At 49.9% G+C, this 24,185-nt stretch overlaps 1 protein-coding gene across 1 annotated transcript; it reads left to right on the forward strand.

Annotated features, from left to right (window-relative positions):
- The first annotated feature begins 1,136 nt into the window (after positions 1-1,136).
- ETS2 (ETS proto-oncogene 2, transcription factor) lies at positions 1,137-21,909 on the forward strand. The gene is made up of 10 exons (XM_004696928.2): positions 1,137-1,182; positions 6,826-6,897; positions 9,854-9,965; positions 11,032-11,151; positions 11,655-11,855; positions 13,547-13,630; positions 14,964-15,188; positions 16,244-16,507; positions 18,489-18,607; positions 19,380-21,909. The coding sequence occupies exons 2-10, from the start codon at positions 6,826-6,828 to the stop codon at positions 19,593-19,595; spliced, it is 1,413 nt and encodes a 470-aa protein (XP_004696985.1). The 5' UTR covers positions 1,137-1,182; the 3' UTR covers positions 19,596-21,909.
- The last annotated feature ends 2,276 nt before the right edge of the window (positions 21,910-24,185 follow it).

A 24,185-nucleotide genomic window follows, 5' to 3' on the forward strand; every position in this document is an offset into this window, starting at 1 on the left:
TCATCTCATACGCACCTTTTGGGATCTAAACTTTTCTCCAAAACACTGAGACTCTGATAGAATGCCGACGCTTCTAGTCCTGACTCGGTGCCTTCTGATAAACATGGGAACCCGTGTGTGGACGGTGGTTTTGATCACCTGGCTGACGACTCCCTTACAGATTTACAAAGTCTGGGACACCCAATAGAGAATCCCCGTGAGTTGGAATCCACTTGATGGCAGTGAGTTTGGTTTGGGTTTTGTGCGAAGGGTGCTCTCTCAGAGTAAAAGCTCTGCCAATGGTGGTTACCGAGAAAACAAGGCGCAATTGTAGGGGGACCACTAACACCGGGGCTATGGAAATGGGGCATCTCTGAGCAGTGCAGCTCGCAGCGCACCATCAACTTGGTGACTCAGCAGAGGGCTCGGATTGTACTGTTCACCTCACTTAGTGCCTTTGCATGATACAATAACCAGAAATCTTAAATCCAGAGGGAGGTCCAAGAATAGAGTCGAGTCAACTTTAGAGGGCACGGCCCAGAAAGACCTTAATACCCAAGCACGGCGACCACGCGGCGCCACCATCTCTCGCCACTCCTCCATCCATGCTGAATTCGAATGGCAGGTTTCCTGTGAACGCCTCAAGGACCAGGAAAGGAAACCAATTTGTCTTAGGAAAAACTCTGCCGGCACCCACCCCCACCCCCGGGCGCTGGGACCGAGCCAGGTGACAGAGGGCGCGGGAGAGAGGTCCCTGCCGGCAGAACCTGCTTCTCCTCTCCACCGACCCCCCTCTTCTCCAGCTCTCCCCTGTCCTCTCCGTTCGCCTCTTCCTTTCCCCTCCCGTCCGCCTTCCACCTTTTCCTTCCTTTCTCCCCTCCCCTTTCTCGCCGGTCTCTCCGCCTCCTCCGCTCTCTCTCCGGCGTCCCCATCCTCCTTCCTCCTGCGGTCTCCTCCCCCGGCCCTCCCCTCCCCTTCCCTCGGTCTCCTCCCCTCCCTTAGTCCCTCCTACCCGCGCTCCAGAAGAGCTACGCCGCGAGGGGCACCGGCCGGTTATTTCCTCCAGCGCGGCGTCCAGGGCAGGGTACCCAAGCTGAGCGCCCGGCCCGCCGCCCCCGCAGCGCCCTCGCGCCCCGCGCTCCCCGCGCGCCCCGAGCTGTCGCCGCCGCCTCCGTCTCCGTGCGCACTGGCCTAGCCGCAGCGGTAAGAGTGGGGTTTGCGGGGCCAGGGCGCCTGGAGTGGCCCTCCGCTACGCAGATGGTGCGGGGCATGCTGGCTGGGCGTCCGCCGAGAGCCTCCCGCCGTGCCAGGCTCCACTCCTTGGTAGGGGTGACCCAGAAGGGGGACGCGGGGGACATCGAAGGCTGGATCCCGCGGCGAGCCTGGGGGATCTGGGTGGGGGTGGCGGCTCTTGAGAAGCGGAGGGGCGCGCGTCTGAGTTCCGCTCTCCGGATGGTTTCCCCTCCTCCCCACCCCCCGCACCGGATGGCCCTAGGGGTGGTGGAGGGCCTGGCGGGCTCCTTCGTGCGGGGGGCTCCGACCGTGGCGTCTGGGCTCCCGGGCCTCGCGCACTCGGGCGGTGCCGCCGGGTGGCCAGGGGGCCTGCCGGGCAGGGCGCAAGGCTTGTTTCACTTTGCTTTGGCTTTGTTTTCTAAAAAGGCTGTGTGGGCCCGGAGTGGCTGCTCTTTGCTGGGGTTCTTGCCTGGAGGATTCCCCTGGGGCCTGAATTCGCCAAGGGGGTCGGCCACGCCGGAGGATGTTGGGGTGGCCCCGGAGTGTGGTCCGTGGGCCGCGCGCCTCGGACGCACTCCGTCTTCGAGCGAGACTTCTTCGGGTTTCTGATAGTGCAGGGCGCGAGATGGAGGCCGCCGGGATCGGGGGACAAGCGCCTAAGCTGGAAGGTGGCACCCCGAAAACGTGCGGGAGCTTAGGGTTCCCGGGTCACCTGCTAGGCGACATCCCGGGTCCAACCGGCGTCTGCGATCGAAGGGAGGCCTCAGGAGAGTGAGCTGGCCCCCTCTCGTCCTTCCAGACCATTTCGGGTGCCCCTACACCTCCGGGTTCGAGGGCGGGCGGGGGTGGCTCGCCGACGTCGATGAGGGCTCCTGGAAGCCAGGCTGCCTTTATTTCCCCGATTTTAAAGTATGTAGGAGAAACTGAGTGTTTGTGGATGCGTTTGGGGGCGTGGGGACTTAAGTACATTTTTATGTTAGTCTGTACTAAATTCCATGGTAGACTAAAATAGCAGTTGTGCTACTAATTTAGAAAGTAAGTGAGCAGGCCCCTTTGGAGATAGGAGTAATTTATTTTAATTCACCAGCGAGAGATTACGTGTGTTTCATACAGTGGGAGCGATGTGTGTGTTATCTGCCGGCCCACACTGCAAGCAATCACTTAGATAAATCTCCAAGTTAAGGTTTATTAAAGTTCTGAGTAATACCACAGTACTGTAAATGTTTAGCACCGTGTATCCCCAGGGAAATATATTCAAACACTCATTTCTGGGCTTACTCATTCATCTCTGAACTTTCTAGAGAGAAAAGGCAAAACTAACCTTTCAAGGAGCGCCACAGTTTGTTAGCTTTATGTTATCAAATCGACCCAAACTCCAAATCTGTAGTCTAAGCTTACATAACCAATCACATGTGCTAATATAGGTCTGATGTCAGGCAAGTACATTCCGTTGGGTTTTAAGCCATTCCGTTTGGTTAAGTCCCCCACCCCCACCCCTCTTGGGGCTTCAAATACAGTGATCAATATGGCGACACTTAGCAGGACCTAAACTTGAAGTTGATTTATGTGGAGAAACTTGGCATGCCTGTCACTTTAACAAGCTGTGTTGAGGAAAATGAGGGAACTTAAATTTGATTAGTTATGTGTCTGCCTGAAACCATTTGGCAAAGAGCACTTTGATTCTACAGGGTGGTTTTTTTTTTTACAAAACTCATTAAGACTGGACAACAAGAGAATTCTATTGTGTAGCTAGTAATTATAGCTCTTTATGTGGGAGTAGGAGGCTGCTTTTTCTCCTGGTATTTGTACACAAAAAGCCAGGCAGAGCTTTTCCAAAGTTGCCCACAGCCTTTCTTCTAGGCTCGGAAGTTGGAACATAGAGGAGAAAGCTGGCAGCCTACTAATGGGAAGGTGAGTGGTTCAAACCCACTCACCTGCCTGGCCGGCTGCTTCCCAGAACTCAGCCATTGGAAATCCGGTGGAGCAGGGTTCTACTCCAACACCCGTGGGGCTGGAATCGACTGGACAGCAACTGGTTTTGCTGGCTTCTGTATAGATACTGGACAAACCCAAGACGTCCATTGTCTCAGCCTTCTGTTTGAGGCATGTTTATTTCATCAACAAGTCGCCTGGCTTACTCTCTGCACATGAATGACACAGCTGTCAGTGAAGGGGGAATTTCACATCATCAGGAGTAATTAACTGCCATTCAGTCCCTCGGACTCAGAACAGCCCTAAATTGGGTTTCCAAGACTGCATTTTTTTTATGGGAGCAGTCTCTTTCTCTGAAGGATAGGCGTGGACCCTGGCTAGTGAGTGTGAAACTGCTGGCCTTGCAGTTAGCAGCCCAGTGCCTCCCGGACTCCTTTCATGCAGAGCAGCGACAAGAATACTTGTGTGCTAACTGCCCTTTAGTGACTTGAAGGAAGAGGAGCTTGTGCCCGCCACGGGGGATTAGGACCATGTACAACTGGGTTTGGAGCCCCCCTCTGCCCTGTAGTTGCATGATCCAGGTATGTTGCTTTGCATCTGGGCCACCACTGCCTCCCTGCCCTGCAAGGTGGAATACCAACTCCCTCTGGCAGGTTAGGAAGAGTCCAGGAAGTGGGAGTACATGGTACTGAAAGAGGAGCTCTCTGGTGGCTTGGTGGGTTATCCATTGAACTGCTAACCACAAGGTTGGCTGTTGGAACCAGCCAGCTGCCTCACGGGAGAAAGCGGAGGCAGTCTGTACTCGCCATGATTTAAAGTCTCAGAAACCCAAAGGGGCAATTCTATTCCATCCTGTAGGGCGGTTATGAGTCGGAATAGGCCCGATGGCACTTGGGTGGTTGGTTTTTATAAAGCTGGGTGTTGAGAGGTCAGGGAGCAGGTGTCAGTCAGCTGCAGCCATCTTCACTGATTGAGTGCCTGCGATGGCAAGATGGACAGACCGGAGCTTCCAATCCAGTGTGGCCATTTTGCATCCCCCAACAGCGCCTCTCCCCATCCACCCACTCAGAATGATGATCGTGGTCTTCTTCTTCCCCTTCTACTGGTACCAGGATCACGAGCTGCCAGCCAGGGGAGTTTACAGCTTTCCAATGCCACTCCTCTCCCAGTGCCGTGTGTGTGTGTGTGTGTGTGTGTGTGTGTGTGTGTGTGTGTGTGGTGTGTTGGGCTGGGTGGCAGGGTTAGTGGGCGGTCTGATTTAGCTCTAATGTGGCTCATAAAGAGAAAACAAGCACACCCTTGAGTGTAAATAGGAACACGAGAATATGATCTTTGCTGTTTCCAGTAAGTTGTGGAAAGGGCAGTGTCTTTTCCCATTGAGGTTCTTGGTTGTTAGAGGTGGGAACACCTACCGAAGGGTGGGTTTGTTAGGCGTACCACATGTGCCATGTTGTCGGGCCAGGGCCGTGGCGCACGGCAGAGTGAGCAATGCCCCCCTCGGCAAAGGTTGCCGTCCCTGTGCGAGGCAACTTGTGGGTGTCAGAGGACCCCTGTCCTCCATGGGGGTCTCAGGGACTGCTTTTCCACAGCACGTCAGCAGGCCTTTTATTCTGAGGCCTCTCTGGCTGGATCTGGACCTTCGCACTTCCGGTTAGTAGCTGCACAGGGCTGCACAGTTCTCTGCACTACTCGAGAACTCCTTCAACTGAGTTTACCCTGACATTTAAAAGGGAGTTTTAGTCACTCCCTCTTTGCTTAGCACTCTGGTAGTGTGCTTTACGAGCGGGCGTCAGAAACTTGTGGACACATGGAATGAAAAAAAGAAGAGCATTTTCCCACAAACGTTTTGAAGGTCCCTCGTATGCCTTTATAACTTAACCTGGCCCAGCAAGTGTATTTGAGGGCCTCCAAATATGTTTGCAGGCTGCTTACTGCCTCTAGTCAACTCCGACTCTCAGTGATTCTGTATGGGGTTTCCCTAAGCTGCAAACCTTGATCAGAGCACATAGCCTCATCTTTCTCCCGAGGGGCAGCTGGTGGGTTCTAACTGCTGACCCTGCGGTTAGCCCCCAACACGCATCCACCTACTAATCCACCAGGGCTCCTTCTTTGTTATAAAGACTGAAAACTCACTGCTGTCCTGCTGATTCCACCTTACAGCTACCCTATAGGCTAGGATAACACTACTCTTGTGGGTTTTCAGGACGATAACTGCTCATAGGAGTAGAAAGCCACATCTTTATCTCACGGAGCAGCTGGTAGATTGGGTATAGTGGTGCATAACCTATACCAAGGCTCCTATGGTTATTAAAAAAACCAAACTCACTGCCACCGAGTTGATTCTGACTTGTGGCGACCTTATAGGACAGGGTAGAACTGCCCCTGTGGGTTCCCAAGACGAACTCTTTCTTCTGAGGAGCAGCGAGTAGTTTCAAACTGCCGGCCTTGTGGTTAGCAACCCAACCCGTAACCACATGTGTCCTTGTATGTGAAAAAGAGTGACACAGATGAAATGAATTTCAACATATCTCTAGTGACCGAACGTATTGGAGCCATTCTGTAAGGGTGCAGCGAGGCTACCCATTGTGATGGAGAGAGGTCATTTTGTCCCTGCCAGGTCTGTGTGAAAGTGAGTGCATATTGCATACCTAAGATAAAAACAACAACAAAACCAAGCCTGTGGCCGCCGAGTCAATCCTGATTCTGGCAGCTTCCTGCAACAGGGAGTAGAACTGCTCCACAGGGATCTGTTTGAAGGCAGATTGCCAGGCCTTTCTTCCGTGGTGCCTCTGGGAGGGATCATACTTCCCACCCTTAGGTCCATAACACCTGGGGGGCGGCACATTTCTGTCCCCATTGGCCAGAAGTGCTCGTACTCGTGCGTGGCTGCTGCCTAGTGACGATGGAGGACGGTGCAGGCCTCGAATAAGAGAGGGCCGTCAACGGAATCACTTCCTCTTGTAGAAACGCACAGCTGAGCCACACACAAAGCCAGAAATCTTTTGAACTTGTGTGCCCAGGCCAGGAGTCTCTGGGGCGTTGCAAAAGCATTTGGGCTGAAGCAGTTGGTTCTCTTTTATTCCCTTTCTGGTGGTGTGCTTCCTCATAACTTAACCCAGGAGAGAGGGGAAGGGAGCCTTCCCAGCAGCCACCCCTGGATATAGGCCCTCTGGGAGCCGCCTATGGGGGCTGACTGCACTTGTGCAGACAGGAGGCAACTGCCTAGGCCCATGCTCCCAGTTGCCTATAGACTGCCAGTGCAGTGCGGGGCACCTCTTCCCCTCCTCTCCCTGTACAAGACAGTCTGCCTCATGTAGCAACCCCAGGAAGGCTACACCCCAGAAAGGCTCCCTTGGGTAGCTGTCAGCAAGGGACTAGTTGCTTGTCTGTTTCCCCGAATGGCAATGGCATTCAGAGGAGTCTGCATGAAGTAGTGTTCAGTAATCTGAACAGTATACCTAGTTGTTGTCCTTTGTAGTGCTTTGGCTTTTAAGATATGTGCGAGAAAGGCCTTTAAAATAAGAGCTCCTGGTGTTACATTTTGAGTTACCTGTTGGGTTGTGGGAGTTGGCTGACAGAAGCAGCCAGAATCAAGTATTGATGGATGCTGCCCGCGGTGACTTCTGTAAGATGTGCGTGTTTAAACTTACGCACCTCTGACCCTCTTTTGTCTCTTTCCAGATGAATGATTTTGGAATCAAGAACATGGATCAGGTGGCACCTGTGTCTAGCAGTTACAGAGGGATCCTAAAGGTAGGTGGTCAAGACTTTAATTTAAAAGATTAAAAATTAATGGGAAAATGCCATCTTTAGGGGAAAGAATGATGGGCTGGGTCCCAGAAAGCAGGTTCTGGTACTGTCGTTTGAATTTGCTGGGGTGGGGCTCTGGGTTCTTGGCTTAATTGCTCTGACCTCAGCTTTCTAGTCTTCCAAATGGGTGTCTTGATGCTGGCTGTTTGTCTTCCAAGATGCAGAGCCGTGTAGCCCGTGGGTGGCAAGGCCTTCGTGGTTTGTTTCTGAGGCTCCAGCCAAGGATAAAATGCCTCTGGTTCTCAGTGACGCAGAGCTGGGCAGCTTCTCTCTCTTGTCTTAGCTGCTCAGGTGTTCTCTTGAGTGACATGTGATTTCAGAACAGAAAGGGAAGAATTTGAAGAGGCAGACAGACCCACTGCTGCAGGCTGCCCTTCTGTCTGAAGAGCGTCAAAGGGCCTCTTCATAGGGAGAAAACAAGGGTGTCTGTTTACATAACACAACCTGAAAGATGAAAGATTCTTCCCTGCGTACACACGTTCCACGGAGCTCCTCCTAATTGCTTTTAGGAACATGCTTTGGCAGCACAAGCATCATTTCCCACTTGCCTTCTCCAAATGTGACAGTGAGATTTGTGTTTTAGCATGATGTGGCAAGCGTGCTTCTAAAGCAGTCCTATTAAGAGCAGCCTCCTCAAAGCCTAGTGTCTGTCTCAGGTATGTTATGCATTCTTCTGAATATCATTACGCCTTTATCTCAGGGATAGAACCAGAGAGCTGGGAGTTGGGACTGGCTCCTCTTGTGTTCAGAAGATCACTGATCTCCAAGCTAGTGGGGTTTCTTGCATGAGTTGATCAGGCATTATAAGCATGGCAGAAACAATACAAGCAAAAGAGAATTTGAAGTCAATGCCACGCTCCCAAGAACAAGTCTCCTATAAACATTTGAGGATATCCATGCAATTTCTGGACTTGGAAACGAAGCGATCGTCTCAGAAGTAGATGTGTTGAACTAGGCTGCCCAAATGTGCATTGTTCTTTGGCTTCCTGGTTTAAAACGAAACAAAACAAATTGACAGTCATGAAAGCATTTCTTAAGTCACCGGGGCAATGTTTGTGAGGATTGAATCGATAGATATTTCACCACAGTGAGCCCTGTTGTAAAACTGCCTGTAAAATCAGACGGGTCTTTTGTACTTGATTGCTTGATTCCCCCTCGCGGCTCTGAGATGTATTCCACAGTCAGACGCCTTTGTCTTGGGTTTGGGGGGCTGGGTTCTGTCTTCTGACCACTGTCCTTTGCAGTGTGGCGCTCATGGTTCTGCTTTTGTGAAAAGAGTACCCTAATCCATTTTTATTGGTAAATGTAAAATTGGTAAAGGTAAATTGCACTTTTTTTTTTAATTGATGACTCAACAGATGGGTCATTGTATTACACAGCATGGGATTTCCAGTTTATGTTGGAAAATAGACCCTTTCTTTTATTTTTCCTCCACAAGGGAGGCACCAATGATGAATCACAACATAAGAATCTGATTCTTGCGAATGAAGCTTAACTTCAAAGGGAGCTACTTTCATAAAAGTTACTTGAGATTGTCTGAAATCAAGACAATATTGAGGTTTTATTTTTCCATGTGTCTCTGCTCCCTTAAGCTGTAACTGGAAAATAGCTAAATAATTCACTGCTATCATCGAATTGATTTCCAATTCACAGTGACCCTATAGGACAGAGTAGACCTGCCCCTGCGGGTTCTTGAGGCTTCGAACCTTCGATGGGAGCAAAAAGCCTCATCTTTCTCCTGCCTAGTGGTTTGGGGTTGCTAACCCGTAAAGCTGGAGATAGATTAATTTATACCTATTTCTAGTGGCAATCTTTCCCCTTAGCAGATTTGGAAGGTTTTTTCCCCCTTGGTAAACGTTTAGGCTTTAAAACATTTGCCATTTCTTCACGTCATTAATCTTCAGTGACATGAATTAATTCATTGCGTGGCTCAGCCACCACCTGAGCTTGTCCGTCACCCTTCACAGAAGCTCAGCGTCGCTTCAGCATTGTGCCTCCCACCTGCCTCTAACCCAAACCTGTACGCACTGGAATCTAGCTGATTCCGATGTACAGCAGCCCTGTAGAACAGAGCAGAGCGGCTCCGTAGTTTCTCAGGCTGTTCCTGGGCCAGACGGCCTCATCTCTTCCCCGGGGAGCGGATGGGAGGGGCGTCTGAGCTGCCGGCCTGGGTGTTAGCAGCCTAGCACTCATCCTGCCCCCCACCCCCAACCCCACCCCCCAGGGTGCTTTCAGTTCCTTCAGACGACCCGTGGTAAACTTTGGTTCTAGATATTTCATAAAGGAGGATTATTCAGTGTTTATCTTTTGTGATTGACTTAACTTCATTCAGCATGTTTTCAGGGTTCATCTATGCTGTAGAGTCTATCAATATTTCACTCCTCTTTATGGTAGAGTGCTTATTTCCTTGAATGGATATATCACATCCATTCATTTATTGATGTGCGTTCCCCCCCTTTTTTTATTTAGTGAACATCGGGGTATAAATATCTGTGTGTATGCACCTCCTTTTATTCCCTTTGGGTATATACCTAGGGATGGCATTGCTGAATTCCAGGGTAATTGCTGGATCACAGGCTCTTTGTCTAACTTTTTAAAAATGTGCCAAAGTGACAGATCCCACCAGCAAGAGAGAGAGGTTTGTCCCAGTTTCGCTACATCCCCACCAGCACCTGTTATTTTCTGTTTTCTTTAATCATAGACATCCCCTTGTGCGTGTCACTTTGAGGCTCTTAGAAATCTATTTAGAGACAGGATCGGCTTATTCCATCTACTGCCCTATCATTGCCAGGCTGACCTGGGTTATTTCATTGAGGTTAGTCGTGGACCACTTCTAAAACGGGTCATTGGGGACGTTGACGCGGAGCGCTTTAGTCTCCTTTCTGCTCTGTTTTCCCAGCGCCAGCCAGCCTTCGACACATTTGATGGGTCCCTGTTTTCGGTTTTCCCCTCGCTGAAGGAAGAGCAAACACTCCAAGAGGTGCCAACAGGCTTGGATTCCATTTCTCATGGTAATTATTTACTCCGACTCGACAAGTTACGTGTGATTTCCCTAAGTGCTTGAGTGAATAAAGAGATGACAATTCGTTGTGATGAATGTTGATAGCCTGAACCTTTGGTATACAAAGTCAGACCCAGTCTCTGGCCCTAGGAGAAGGCGACTCTTTCCCACCAGAACTTCATTCCGGCGTCTTCAAAAGCCGGAGACACCCGAGCAAAGAAACAGTTGTGGTTGGATTGCAGTGGACTTGCTAAAGTTTCCATTGTTGATAACTGAAAACATTCCTTCAAACTGGGTCTTTATTTCCGCGATTCACTCGCAAACCAGCCATGAGACAGTCGACCTTCGATGCAGACCAACAGTTCACATCGTTGGGTAAATCCTCCCCACATAGAATTTTGGGGTGCCACAGTAATTAGGCTCAGGCCTGCTTCCCGACGGGTTTCTGTGCGCCTTCCCGTCGTGGGTTCTCCCCTGGAGCCTGTCCGATGGCGCCTGTGCAGTGACGACGGCAGTTAGTGGTTGCACACCTTCCAGGGAGGAGAACGCAGTCGGAAAATGAATTGCAGTGTGGGCTTATTTAGGCAAATGTCACGGGGCGGTTTTATCCCTGGGAAATAGCTGAGGAGCGGCCCGTAGTCGTTTCTGTTGTCAGAATTGAGCATGCCTCTCAGGGTGTAACTTCAGGGTGCTGTGTGTTCTCCTATCATGCTTGGACTCTTTCCATCATCGCTTAGTTCATTACGCATTTATAACCCATTAAGCCCTTTGATCAAACACTGTTGGTTTCTCATTGTGTAGGAAAATGTTCAGTAGACCTAGGTAGAAATGGAACCTAGGCGAAACTGCTGAAGGAAGCCAACGCACCGGGACACGAGAGCTTTATGTCCGATGTTTCTTTTCTCGATACCAGTTAAGGGGAGAAAAAGGGTTTGGGTTAAATAGTTAGACTCCTTTAAGGAATGAATTAGGTAAAGGTTTGAGATCAAAATGGGTCTTTCTTGGAACCTTAATTTTCTCACCCTAGCCCCATCTGATGCTTGAAGTACTAATGGCCCCTCGGGGTTTCTCTCCAGAGTCCTCCAACTGTGAACTGCCTCTGTTAACACCATGCAGCAAGGCTGTGATGAGTCAGGCCTTAAAAGCTACCTTCAGCGGCTTCCAGAAGGAGCAGCGCCGCCTCGGCATCCCAAAGAGTAAGTGGGAGTTAGAGCCGCTTCTCTCAGTCTTTGTGTGGTGCAGGTGGCTAAGTGCTCAGCTCTTAGCTGAAAGGCTGGTGGTTCAAATCCCAGAGCTGCCTTGGAAGATGGTAACAGGCCCCCAGGGCTGCCGTGAGTCAGAATCCACTCAGTAGTGGCTGGTTTGGTTTTCTGAGTGCGCACTAGGAACAGCATTTGACAGGAATTGCTTGGTCATGGGGTCTTTTTTGGACTTTTGTCCAGAATGTCTTGCAAAAAGTCGCTTCTAAATAGTCACATCGGAACCAGTTTGGGTTTTTGTTTCCCCTCTAAAACTCAGCTGAATTTGTAATCCAGCTCTTATGAAATGCACAAGAGAGGGAATCTGTTAACATCTTAGAATTTTCCCTGGACACAAAGGTGTCTCGTTCATATATTGATGAGCACAAATCAGGGTGACTGGCCCCAATGCCGCCTGCCATCCTTGGCCCTTCCTCCATTGCTTTTTTCCTTCCCTCTAGATCCCTGGCTATGGACTGAGCAGCAAGTGTGCCAGTGGCTTCTCTGGGCTACCAATGAGTTCAGCCTGGTGAACGTGAACCTCCAGAGGTTTGGCATGACTGGCCACATCTTGTGCAACCTTGGCAAGGAGCGCTTTCTGGAGCTGGCACCTGACTTTGTGGGCGACATTCTTTGGGAACATCTGGAGCAGATGATTAAAGGTACCAGATGAATGGCGTGACTCCTCATCTGGGTCAGCCGGGGCTGGGAAGGGTGACGGGCCATCGGTGCTTTTCAGCTGTAGGCTTGGCTGATCCAAATCGTTTAAAGTAAATTGCCTGAAAATACCACCCTAGTGAGTCAGCTATATGGCAGTGATTATAGATTTTTTTTCTTCCATTTAAGAATGTGTGTGTGTGTGTGTGTGTGTGTGTGTGTGTAGCATCAAGTATAGCCACAAGGCAATTGAGTGACTCACTGATGTGTTAAAGCCGAGTTCATCATGGGAGGGCGTGCATGTTGATTTGGGTACACAGGGCATCGTGTTTTGAGGGGCTGACTACAGAAAATTAGTCAGCCGAAAACAAAGGATTTCTTGTAGTCCATTCAATTCTGAATTCCAAAATAAATTTTCCAAAGTGCAAGTGGAACCCTCCTTTTGTTCTTTGATTTGCAGGCTTTCTAAACGAATGTGTGAGCGCTTGGCACATTGGTACATTGGAATGGTACACCAGAACGCACTGTGAGGCCGTAGGAGTTGCAGCCAAAATGGAGAATAATCATGATTCAGACCCTCAAAGAGTTAGGAGAGGGATGTCAAAAGTGTATTGAGTTAAAGTTACTGTGAAGGATCACTGAATTTAAAAATGAGCAAACCTAAATCCTTGTAGACGCAAGGAAGTGCCCCTTACTGAATTGGAGTTAGCGCACAGAGTGTCTGTATACTCAGATGGGTACTATAGCCTCAGAGACTTGGCAACCTTAGCAATCTAAGGGCTCTGTGTTAATATATATATATGTAATACATTTTTAATATATAATTTCCCCCCTTATTTTTAAAGACCACCTATTTTCTCTGAACTTGATCAGGTCTTAATCTGAGAAGGTTCTGCTGAATCTGATTATTAGCAAACCTGGCATGTTTTACAACAGTAAACATGATCAGATGTGTGTGTGTAAGTATTTGTAAGCAACTATGCACAGAAGGTCCACATCTCTCCCTTTCGAAGTCCTTGGACAAATGTGTCCCTGTGACACACTCAGAAAGCATCCTACATCTCTCCGTGCTATACTTGAGACACTTCTGGGTAGACGGTGCTGGGCCGTGAACGTCATGGGGTCAGGAACTGTGTCTGTCTGTAATGTACTGTTGCCACAGCCCCTTGGGCAGCGAGTGCTTCATAAACATTCAACTGTTTGTAGACTCTGTGAATGAGTCTTAGCCATAAACTATAGACCAGGGGTCCTCAAACTTCTTAAACAGGGGGCCAGTTGACTGTCCCTCAGACCCGTTGGAGGGCCAGACTAGTTTAAAAAAAAACTATGAACAAATTCCTATGCACACTGCACATATCTTATGTTGAAGTGAAAAAACAAATGGGGCAAAAACACCCGGCAGGCCGGATAAATGTCCTCAGCGGGCCGCAGTTTGAGGACGCCTGCTATAGACCTTTCAGTATATGCAGAATAGTCATCTTCATTTCTAGGTATTTTTGTCCTTTTGGGAAAATTTTTTCTCCTGGGTACTAGAAACACATGTCACTGATGTTTTTTTGCACCCCGCATCGTGGAACTGATGGCCACACAAAATGCTTGTCAGCTTAGACCAGCCATTTGAAAAGTAACTTTCCCTTTTCCACGTGTGGTTTTTACCTTGAGTTGCAAGCTTAGGTCTTCTGTATCTATTTTTCAGAAAACCAGGAAAAGACAGAAGATCAATACGAAGAAAATTCACACCTCAACTCGGTTCCTCATTGGATTAATAGCAATTCAATAGGTCAGTCTGATCGACTCTGCCCTTAAGGTCTTGGCTGTTCGTCTTCCTGTTAGATTCAGACTCGCTGACTGGAAGGGTGGAGACTTGCCTGGTTTGAAGTTGTGGCAGGAGATGGCAGCTGAGCTTCTGTACACTTGAAATGTGGCTGGTCTATGTGGACATCTGAATTTTGGAAGCTTTTATGTGTAACAGGAGCCCTGGTGGCACTGTGGGTTAGGTTTTGGGCTGCTAGTCCCAAACTTGATGGTTCAAATCCACTACCCACCAGCTGTCTGCTCCTGTAAAGACAACCTCAGACACTATGTAGGGTTGCTATGAGTCAGAATCAATTTGATGGCAGTGGATTTGATGTGATTTGATTGGAACCATAGAGTATAATAATGTATGGACTATTGATTGGCTATTAAAATGATGCTACTGGGCATTTTAGGTTAATAAAAGATAAAGATTAATTTCTTGTTACTTTTACTGGAGTTAGACGTATGAGTGACTCACTATTACCTTTCTATGGATCAGCGCTGGTCTGGGAAATTCAGAGAGCCAGGGGCACGATTAAGTGGCTTTGGCTAGGTTATAAAGCGGTATTGCAAAGAAGGGAGCCCTAGTGTCAACAGCGGTTAGCCACTTGCCTGCAAACAGGTTGGTTGTTCGAACCCACCCGCTGGCTCCACAGAAGAGTGAGCCTGGCAAACTCTCTCCTAGGTAAAGACGACAGCAGGAGAACCTTATGAAAACCCTTATGGGGCTGTTCTACTGGGTCAGACTGGGTCACGATCAGTCCGCACGTAGCAGCAGCACCCACAAATTGCAAAGAAGAGGGGCCAGCGTGGAAAGCAACCCCCCATTTGCTCTAGTCTTTGGAGTTTTCAAAGGGCTCCTTCCTTCGGGGTGCTGTGCTGGCAAGGGTAGGCTGGGGGGTGAGTGCAGGGCGTGGGGGATTGGGCAATGTGCTTTGATGGTGTCGGGCCGGCTCTGATTCTCTGATTGTACTCAGGCCTCAGGGTTTAACTGATGCACATGAGGGCCTTCTGCTGGGCCTCAGCTGGCCCTGGGGTTTACCAGTTGGCCCTTTCATATGGAGCCTCCTCCCTCCCTGAGCTGTAGTTTTCAGAGGTTAACTCCCAGTGAACTTGGGTGGAAGCCTGGGCTTTGCATCCAGAGATGCTTCAAGGCTTGAGAAGAGGGAGACTTGGTGGGCAACCTGCTGCAAAAGCCACATTTCACTGAGGACTTGCAGACGGGGAGAGCAGGCAGGGCTGGGCACGGGTGGTGTGCTCAGGACTTAAAGTAAGTGCCCGTGCTCACCTTCCTAAGTGCTGTCTGCCTGTTCCAGGTTTGAGCGTGGAGCAGGCCCCCTACGGGATGCAGACACAGAACTACCCCAAAGGCAGCCTCCTGGACAGCTTGTGTCAGCCCTCGCCTGTGCCCAGTGCCCTCAGTTCAGAGCAGGAGTTCCAGCTGTACCCCAAGTCACGCCTCAGCACCATCAGCGTCAACTACTGCCCCGTCAGCCAGGACTTCCCAGCAAGCAACCTGAATTTGCTCCCCAACAATTCCGGTAAGATGGGCTGCATCAAGTGTCCCTGTACATCAGGCTGTCAGCTTGTTTCTGGGAGCTGGGGCGAGGTCCCCCCATCTGAGAATGATTTTTCCCCCTCCCCTTAATAAATACATCCTGTTTTCCGCCATTGGAAGGGGTCAAAGTCCTTGTCCTCATTCTGAGCGGCTTTGGGCTCTACAGACGTTTGGTTCTTCCAGCAGACACACACAGTCTGTCACAGGCTTTGAGGGCGCCCGGGAAGCAGGCATCTCTCCTCGTGAGGATTTCAGCCCTCTCACGAATGGGGTGTTTCGGGGGGAGACAGACTTGGGCATGTGGCAGGCTTTGGGATTGGAAACAAAACAGATAAGGGACACAGCTCATTTCTTCGTCGTTCATCTTAACGAGCTGACTGCTCAAGCTTCGTCAGCTTCTCCCCCAGTCTCCACCGAGGGGCAGGTGGGTGGTTGGTTCTACCTGAGGTGTGCATGGGCTGGGAATGGGACTCCGGTATCCTGCACGGAAGGCAAGAATCGTAGGTTTGAGCTGCCACTGCCTGCCCGTTGCTTTATAGCATTCTGTTATAGAAGCAACAGTGTATTTGTCCATTCTACAGTGGGGGGTGCCCTGATTGCGTAGTGGCTACGGTTAGCAGTTCGAAACTACCAGGTGCTCTGAGAAAGAGGAGACTTTACTCCCGTCAGGAGTTACAGACTCAGAAACCCCCAGTGGCCCGATCCACCTTGCCACCAGTCAGAATTCACTGCATGACATTGCGGTGTTTTTTCTTTTTGAGTACTATTGATGGCTGGTGTGGCTTGTACATTTAATGTAAGGATTCAGTTCCTGGTGTGAGAGGAGTCACTGAGAGACTGGACACCATTCTGCACCCTCAGAGAGTGCAGGTGCACCCGCATGGGTGGCTGTTGGTACTGATGTTGCTGATGTGCCTGACACCAGCCTGCTGTTGGTACTGATGTTGCTGATGTGCCTGACACCAGCCTGGAGGGATGGCCCAGGCGCTGGTCCCGGTCACTGCCCTGAAGGACTCAGGGTTTGTGTTTCTGTGCCAGGTAAGCCCCGAGAGCACGACTTGGCCGAGAGCGGCGCAGACAGCTTCGAGAGCTCAGACTCGCTGCTACAGTCCTGGAGCAGCCAGTCTTCCCTGCTCGACGTGCAGCGGGTGCCTTCCTTCGAGAGCTTCGAGGATGACTGCAGCCAGCCCCTCGGCCTCAGCAAGCCAACCATGTCCTTCAAGGATTACATCCAGGAGAGGAGTGATCCGGTGGAGCAGGGCAAACCAGTTATCCCTGCAGCCGTGCTGGCGGGCTTCACAGGTGAGTGTGACCACACAGCCCTGACCGGAGGCCCCTGGGACCTGTAGCGAGCCAGGCTGAACAAGGGGGACTCCAGGGGATGCTCTGTGCTCACCATGCTCCCATTCTCCGCCAGGCGGGCTGGATCCCTGGATCCTACAAATGCCAGCCGTGCGGGGATTTCTGTGGGGCACGTGAAAACTGCCAGGGTGTGCTGGGCATCCCAGAAAGGAGAGAGGGGCGTGGGGAGGGAGGGGACGCTGGCCTGAGGAAGCCTTCCCAGGACCAGGGAGCTAAGTCTGCCACTCAGGCCAGGGTCGGTCAGGGAGGGGCCGAGGAGCCTGCCTCCAGCCACGCAGGCACTGTTTACCTTTTCTCCCAAAATCTTATTGTGAAAGTTTAGGCGAGCTATTCTAGGCACAGGACAAATATTAACACTGTTTTTGTAACCAAATGTTTCCAGGACTTTAGCAAAAACATTGCCTGCTGTGTCCTTAAATGGTACTAACCCCCCCCAACGCTCCCCCATGTTTTGACCATATGGAGCCGTTAAGGATTAAAAAACAAAATTTGATTGGTTAAAATAAGAATTTGTAGCCATCCTTGCCCCCCTCTTTTTCCAGTCTGTAAATAGGTTAGTAACGAATACAGACTGATGGAACCTTGGAGCCCGGGAGCCCGCCACAACACAAAGTCCACTTTTCATCCGGTCAGCCCCTCTGGCCATGCGACCGGCTGTTCTACCATCGGGGTAGAACGGAGCACTGCAGGGTGTCCAGTGGCTGTTAGGTTTGGCTTTTTGTTTGGAAGTGGTTGCCAAGGCCTTTGTTCGAAGGTGAATTGCAACCCCCCAACCAGCCCGTCTGTGAACAGCCAGTGTTCCGCCTCCCAGGGCATCTGCCAGCTGAGGGGGCGGCTGTAGGAGGTAGACTGCTCTCCCCCAGGGATGTAGGTGACCCAGCTGGCTGGGTCCTGAACACACTGCAGCTGCTCTTAGAGGGGCGCCATCGGGTTTGGGGGTGGCTGTGTGGTGGCAGGAGATGGGGGTGAGCTGGAAGACAACCAGGTGTAAGTGTATGGCCCTGGGCAAGGGGCCTCCTCTCCAGTGGCTCTTCCTCCTCTTGGAAAACGATGGCTGCGAACACTAGCCGGGAAAAGGCACACGGGGAGCGCTTTGTCAGGCACCGTTTGCCTAACATGAATGTGGGGGACGGGGGTGGGGGGGCACATGAGCGTGTTGCCCCTGGTGGCTTGCCGTGAGAAAGCCCACATCAGGGAGGCCGAGCAACCAACAGCCGGGGTCTTTCCACATACTAAACACTCTGGAGGATATGTTTCCTTGGTTGCCCCTATCCCGTTGCAGTAGAGTTTCTAGAAATAAATGGTCAAGGCTTTAGCAGAAGGAACCAAACCAACAGGTGTTGCTTGTCGTTTTTGCAGAAAGCCCAGAGCCAGGCATCCAGGGGACATGGCCTCAACTGATTGGGCAGCTTCATATTTAGTGTCCAAACTCATCCCATTCAGCCCCCGGCACCTGGAGTTGCACCTGTGGGTTGGCATTCAATTCAGAGAGTTGAGTTGCAGCCTTCAATCAGCATGTTTAATAGGATGACTTTGAGAGCCCAAGGCACCATCGTTACAGGTCTAGCTGCTAATCGAAACGGTGGTGGTTTGAGGCCACCCAGCAGCTCTTGAAGAGAGAGACCTGCATCTGAGTCCTTTCAAAGGTGGCAGTGACGCGTTAGAATGACTAGTCTTGGGATCCCTGGGTTAAGGATACAGTTAAACCCATGGCTGCTCACAGGAATGTCGTTTCAAACCCACCAAGGGGTGCCTCAGAAGATAGGCCTGGCCGTTGGCTTCTGGAGGGCTCAGTCCTGAAAATCCCACGGAGCAGTTTCACTCTGCACACATGGGGGTGGGGGGGGTGGGTGGTAGCTGGTCAAGGCCTTGCTCTATTTCACAATGATGAAAATTGGTGGTTCCCCTCTCGCCCGCCCAGGAAGTGGACCTATTCAGCTGTGGCAGTTTCTCCTGGAATTACTCTCGGACAAGTCTTGCCAGCCATTCATCAGCTGGACAGGGGACGGATGGGAGTTCAAGCTTGCTGACCCCGACGAGGTAAGGTCAGGCCTGGGAGACCCCTGGACTCTGAGCCCTTGATTGCATCCTGTTGGGCTCTCACACGCAGTCCCTGGGAATCAGAGAGGTATTGATAGGCATTTTGACGGTGTGTCCTGGGGGTGCACGTGGGCCCTGAGAGAGCATCACCATCTCACCCCTGATTCTTAAAAAAGCCCACACTTTGAGCCGAGACCTTCTCCAGCCCCAGAGGCTAATGTCTCAGCAAGTCACCTTCCTCCAGCTGCCTTCCAGCCGAGCAGGGCTGGAACGGGCCCTGGTGGGTCGGAGCCAGGCACCCTGCCCCGGGGCGGAAGGCCAAGACGGCTCCCCCTCGGAATGAAGGCAGGCCTTTCATCTCTGGCTTGGGGGAAGCATCATCTGTCACCTCTGATTCTGTTGGGACAGGAAGGTTGAGGACCGAGTCCTGTCATGTGGCCGCTGTTAACGAGCTCTTCCTGTGAAGCACCCAGGGGGCAAGACCCCAGCAGCCTGTCCTTTTTGTCTCTGGGGCAGCAGCCCTCTGCGGCAGGAGATGCCTGAGCCCAGGATGGCCAGTGCTGGGTGTGGTGTGTCCCGGTCCGTCTGCACCTCAGGGACAAAGATCTATGGTCTTGGCACATGTATTAAACCAGAGTGCTTCTGCGAGCTGGTGTGGTTGTCACTTCTCTGGAATTGGAGTCGTCAGCAGGCGAGCAATGTCGTTAGTCTACTCCGCCGGATGTTTCCTTCTGCCTTGAAGTTCATGCCTGTGTTGCTTTGTGCTCCCCAGGTGGCCCGCCGTTGGGGGAAGAGGAAAAACAAGCCCAAGATGAACTACGAGAAGCTGAGCCGCGGCCTGCGCTACTACTACGACAAGAACATCATCCACAAGACGTCGGGCAAGCGCTACGTGTACCGCTTTGTGTGCGACCTCCAGAACTTGCTGGGCTTCACGCCGGAGGAGCTCCACGCCATCCTGGGCGTCCAGCCCGACACAGAGGACTGAGACTGGCCAGACTGCCTGAGCGGGCCCAGCCCCGTGTGACTGCGATGGGAAGCCCGTCCCGACCGCCGCTCCAGGGACCTTGAACCGAAGGGATTTCATATGTCCAGGACCATCGCTGAGACGCAGCAGTCTTCTGCCTCCGAAGCCGTGGCCCTCCGGTCAGGCCGTCCGGCTCGCATGCGGGAAGGCAGGCAGCAGGGTAGCTCGCTTCACGGGTCTGCCGACAGCATAACACAATTGACGCAGCCAGCTCCTTCAAGGCGGTTATGAAAGACCCACCGGGAAGCCGTGCAAGCTCAAGGCCGCCCCGTGTGCGCCCGATTGTGCAGCTACGCTCTGTTTTGCGAGGAGAGCACCTGGTGCGCGTGCTGCATGCGCACGCACGGACCCGTGTGGGTTCGTGTGGGTTCTCTTTTGCCTCTGGCGACAGGGAATAGCAGAATGCAAACGCGTTCTCTTCGCTTAGGGAGGGGTGGGAAGAAAGGATTCACGCCATTTCAGAAGTCAGTTCTGTATATATTATTGTTATCTTGTCATTGTGATCAAAAGCCTCTACCAGTCCTATTTAACAGAAATTGTATATTGTAATTTAAAATAATATAACTGTATTTCCAAGAATGCAAGACATCCGGTGTTTATTCCTTTTTTTTTTTTTTTTCTAGTAGAACACACAAGGTTGCATCTGCCTAGGATTGATTAAGAGAAATTGTAAAATGTTTGTTTACACTTAATCTACCTACAGGAGTGAGATAGAAGGGTTAATCCCTTCAGTTTTTCTTTATTTTTTTTAATGCCATGGGTTATGTGGCAAGGACTTTGTACATTTGGGACTTTTTACCAGAAACTAATGGCATATTCTCTGAGGGGGCCCACCTGCCTCCATGTGGTTTCTTTAATTGTAATGTAAAAGTAAATAGTTACAAAGCAGTATTTTTCTTGACAAATGGCATATGTTTTCCACGTCCATGCATGCCTTTAAGTCAGTTTATACACAAAGCTTATTTTATTTTTCAGTTTTGACTGTGTTCTTCCAGTGCACCTACCCCTTGACCTGCCGTCTCCTCCCCCTGCCCTTGATTATTCTGTATGGTTAAAATAAGAAAACTATTTTTGGAAACATGCAACTCCTTTTCAGCGATCAGGAGGGATTTATGTAGCAGCTATTTTTACTGCAAAAGTAATTCACTGGAAAAAAAAATGTAATTTGTAAGAAAGCTTTATTTTTATCTCAGCTCCTTGTAAAGTTAAATATTATAACAGAGCTGAAGGTTCCGGGGTGGGGGCGGGGGAACCTTTATTAAACCTCTTGAACATAAATGAAGCAGGGCTCATCCGGTCATTCATCAGTCGTGTTTTAGGTAACATACCCCACCCCTAGGGTGTCAGAACTATGTTTTAGAGGATTTTTCAATGACTGGAGTTTTTGTTTGTGTTTTGTTTTTTTTTTCAGAATTCGGTTGCCAGGACTTTTTTTCTTAGACTGCTAACCTTTCGGTTAGCAGCTGCAGCTGTTTCAGCAGGACCCAGGGATTCAGGATCACATACCAAGGAGCTTGTAGAAGTTCAGGGGAGAATTCCATAGCTTCTAACTCCATTATTTCCTGAGCAATTTTTAGAAGTCCCCTTGTTACTGTTGCTGCTTTTCTGCCTGTACACGGGGAGATCTTTTTTGTTATTCCCCCGGACACTGCTGCACTACGAGGGGGAAGAGAGAGTAAACAAACAGGAAGGAGAGTGCACAGCAATAGTTCATTTAAAGAAAATATTTTGTTTGTGGTGGAAACATCATTACTTGCTTTAGAGGCACTCCTGGCCAGCCGTGTGTTCCTGACCTTTAATAAACTATCGGCTCTGGTTGGCTTCGGAGTTGAACTGGGTTTTGCCAGCTGCCACAGACAGAAAGCTTAAATCTGCTGGGGTGATGATACGATACTTGGGGTGGTAGGGCAAGCTGGGAAAAGCCAAGCGAATACCGGGGAGACTCCTGATGGGCCCACACCAGACGACCTGTGGTGTGTGTAAGCATAGGGTGTGTTTTCAAAAGCAGGATGTATTTATCACTCACACATCTGTTGATCACATAAACAGACACAGGACTCGGAACATTTTTCTGCCAAAAGAAATCTTAGCCATCAATTCATTATGTATTGGACGGAGCCATGTGAAATTGCTATTCGTCAACCTTTTTTTTTTTCCTAATGTTTTTCTCATGAATCTACAAAACCTGGCAGTTTTTTATCATTCAACCTAATAGTTGTGGAAACTAAGGTGCATTATAAACTTTTGGCATGGTAATAAACATCTTGTGTATGAACAGTTTGTGATTCGGTCCTTTTCTTCGGTCTCAACGTTTTGTTTACCTAAACTCCCAGAAATCGTTCGCATTCCTCCCCGCCTCTGACATGGAGGAGGTAGAATAAGGATATTAAGCCCTGATCCAACTTGGCCACCTTCATCGAGAGTCGAACCTCCACTGAACCGATTTGACATCCACGTCTGCCACCTGTCAGCCCGTCATACTGCAGTCACTTGTGAGATGCTGGAAGCTGGGCCGCTGGTCACCCTGATACAGATGGTCACCCTCCGGGCAGCATTCTAGCCCAAGAGTTAGAAGCACCTGCCAGTCTACTCATGTAGTCAATGCTAACTGGATCCCAACAGAACCGTGTCCAATATAGTTCTGGAGTGAGCCTCCTAGGTTAGAGGGCAAATACACAGGCCACAGGCGTGGGCTGGAGCCACTAAGGGTGCTGAACATGACCCAGAAATGGGCCACGTTTTCTTCTGTTTACAGCATCTCTAGGTTGTCAGTGGGTCGTGACAATCAAATCGAGTAGTAAAGCATAGCAGATGAAGCAACTCAGCCCTTCCTGAAGTACACCTGGAAAACCCCAAAAGGGATTCTAGTGGAAAGATTCAGCTGTGTGTCCTTGTGAGGCATTTGACAGAAAAGTGAAACCCCATCTTGCCACCATGAGTCAGTTTTGACGCAGCAACCCTCGGTAGGGTTACCAAGGCTTTACATCGATACAGACGTGGACAGCCTCATCTTCCGCAGAGATGTTTTAGGATGTTTATACTAAGTTGTTTTGAGGATGTGCGGTTCAAGTGTTTCTTTAACTGAGTCCACATCCCTGTCTGACCTCTCAAGGAACTCCTGACATTGCGGAGATAAAGGTCGAGTTGCTGATCCCATGACACCTGTTCTCCAGCTCCACATTCTCAGGATTACTCTTCAAAGTAAGTGCCGGCATCTAAGCTTGTGTTCATGCAAGTTATCTGCCCTTGTGTCCGGTCGTGTGCTGGAGTCGGGGTGGGGCGGGGTGGTAATGAGTACACCTCTCTTCCAAACCTGGCATTCCGTGTTAACCTGACCAAAACATCTGTAGCCACTGAAGCCCTTCCAACTCAGAACCTTCAGCTGACAAGAGTAGAATTGCCCCATAGGGTTTCTAAGGCTGGAAATCAATGCCAGCAGACTGTCACATCTTCCACAGAGTGACTGGTGGAGCCTGGCAGCTGAGTGCTTCACCAGGGTACCTAGTGACATGTGCATACCCTGAGATACACCACAATGAGTATTTACATCACAGAAACCGTCAGATACCGCTTCTCTACCCCAAGAAGCTGGTTGTTTTAACAGCAGCACATCGTTGATGGCATCTACCCGTATTTACCATATTAGAATTTAAGATACTGACGTAGAAATACTCTTCTTGATGACATCAACAGCATTGTGTCTTATGAAAAAATACTCAAAAGTGGATGCTGTTGTTTATGCTGTTTTGCAAATTTTTTTCATTCTGGAGCCTCCTGTCTTCAGCATTCAGTCCATTATGGTATTTTACTTATTTATTTTTTTGACTGAGTACATGAAGAAAATCTGACCTCAGGTGTGCAGTTGGAACAGAGAGGGAATATTTAGAAGCTCCTTCGGATAATTTTGGATATCCTTGAACACTGCATAAAAACGTAGGAAGCCGCTCGGCGAGATGGATGGAGACGGTGACACCAGCCGTGGGCTCAAACATGGCCATGGTATGGGTGGTGCATGACTGCGCAGTGTTCCCTTCTGTTGTACACAGAGTTGCTCCCAGTCGGAACTGCCTCGATGGTGCCCAGCAACAACACCATCTTCTAAAAACAGGCTTGGAATTTTAAAAATGTGAACTGCCTTTGGAATCTGAAACCACGAACTGCCTTTGGAATCTGAAACCATTTTAATGAACTTTCATATGGTCACATTAACTCCTATTTGTCTTGTACAGTGAGTGAATCTTCTACATCTTGTACATGGGTCATTTGGAAAAATGTTCAGCGTTGACACATTTTGAAATGCAATATCAAACAATCACATTCCTTAATACCACCACGCTCCTCAGAAGTCATGGGGAGCTGGCAAACTCGTAGTGGCACATGCAGATTTTTCTAGTCTTCACTTGCTTACTGGGAAGTTCAAATTCTATCGCTAGCAATAGATCTTTCAGTTGAAGTGACTTTTTTAAAAAAAGTATTTTCCGTTTCATGATTTTTTAAAAAATATGTCTTCCAGGTATCCAAATCTGAATAATTATTATTTGCCAGCTGTCC

The sequence above is a fragment of the Echinops telfairi genome, unplaced genomic scaffold (genome assembly GCF_000313985.2).
Source record: "Echinops telfairi isolate 266 unplaced genomic scaffold, ASM31398v2 ScPeMD7_7469;HRSCAF=8507_0, whole genome shotgun sequence".
NCBI classification, from domain to species: domain Eukaryota; kingdom Metazoa; phylum Chordata; class Mammalia; order Afrosoricida; family Tenrecidae; genus Echinops; species Echinops telfairi.

Coding starts and splice junctions, on each gene's coding strand:
- ETS2 (XM_004696928.2), top strand. CDS start 6,826: ATGAATGATTTTGGAATCAAGAACATGGATCAGGTGGCACCTGTGTCT. Junction 6,898..9,853: donor GTTACAGAGGGATCCTAAAG/GTAGGTGGTCAA, acceptor CTGTTTTCCCAG/CGCCAGCCAGCCTTCGACAC. Junction 16,508..18,488: donor CGTGCTGGCGGGCTTCACAG/GTGAGTGTGACC, acceptor TCGCCCGCCCAG/GAAGTGGACCTATTCAGCTG.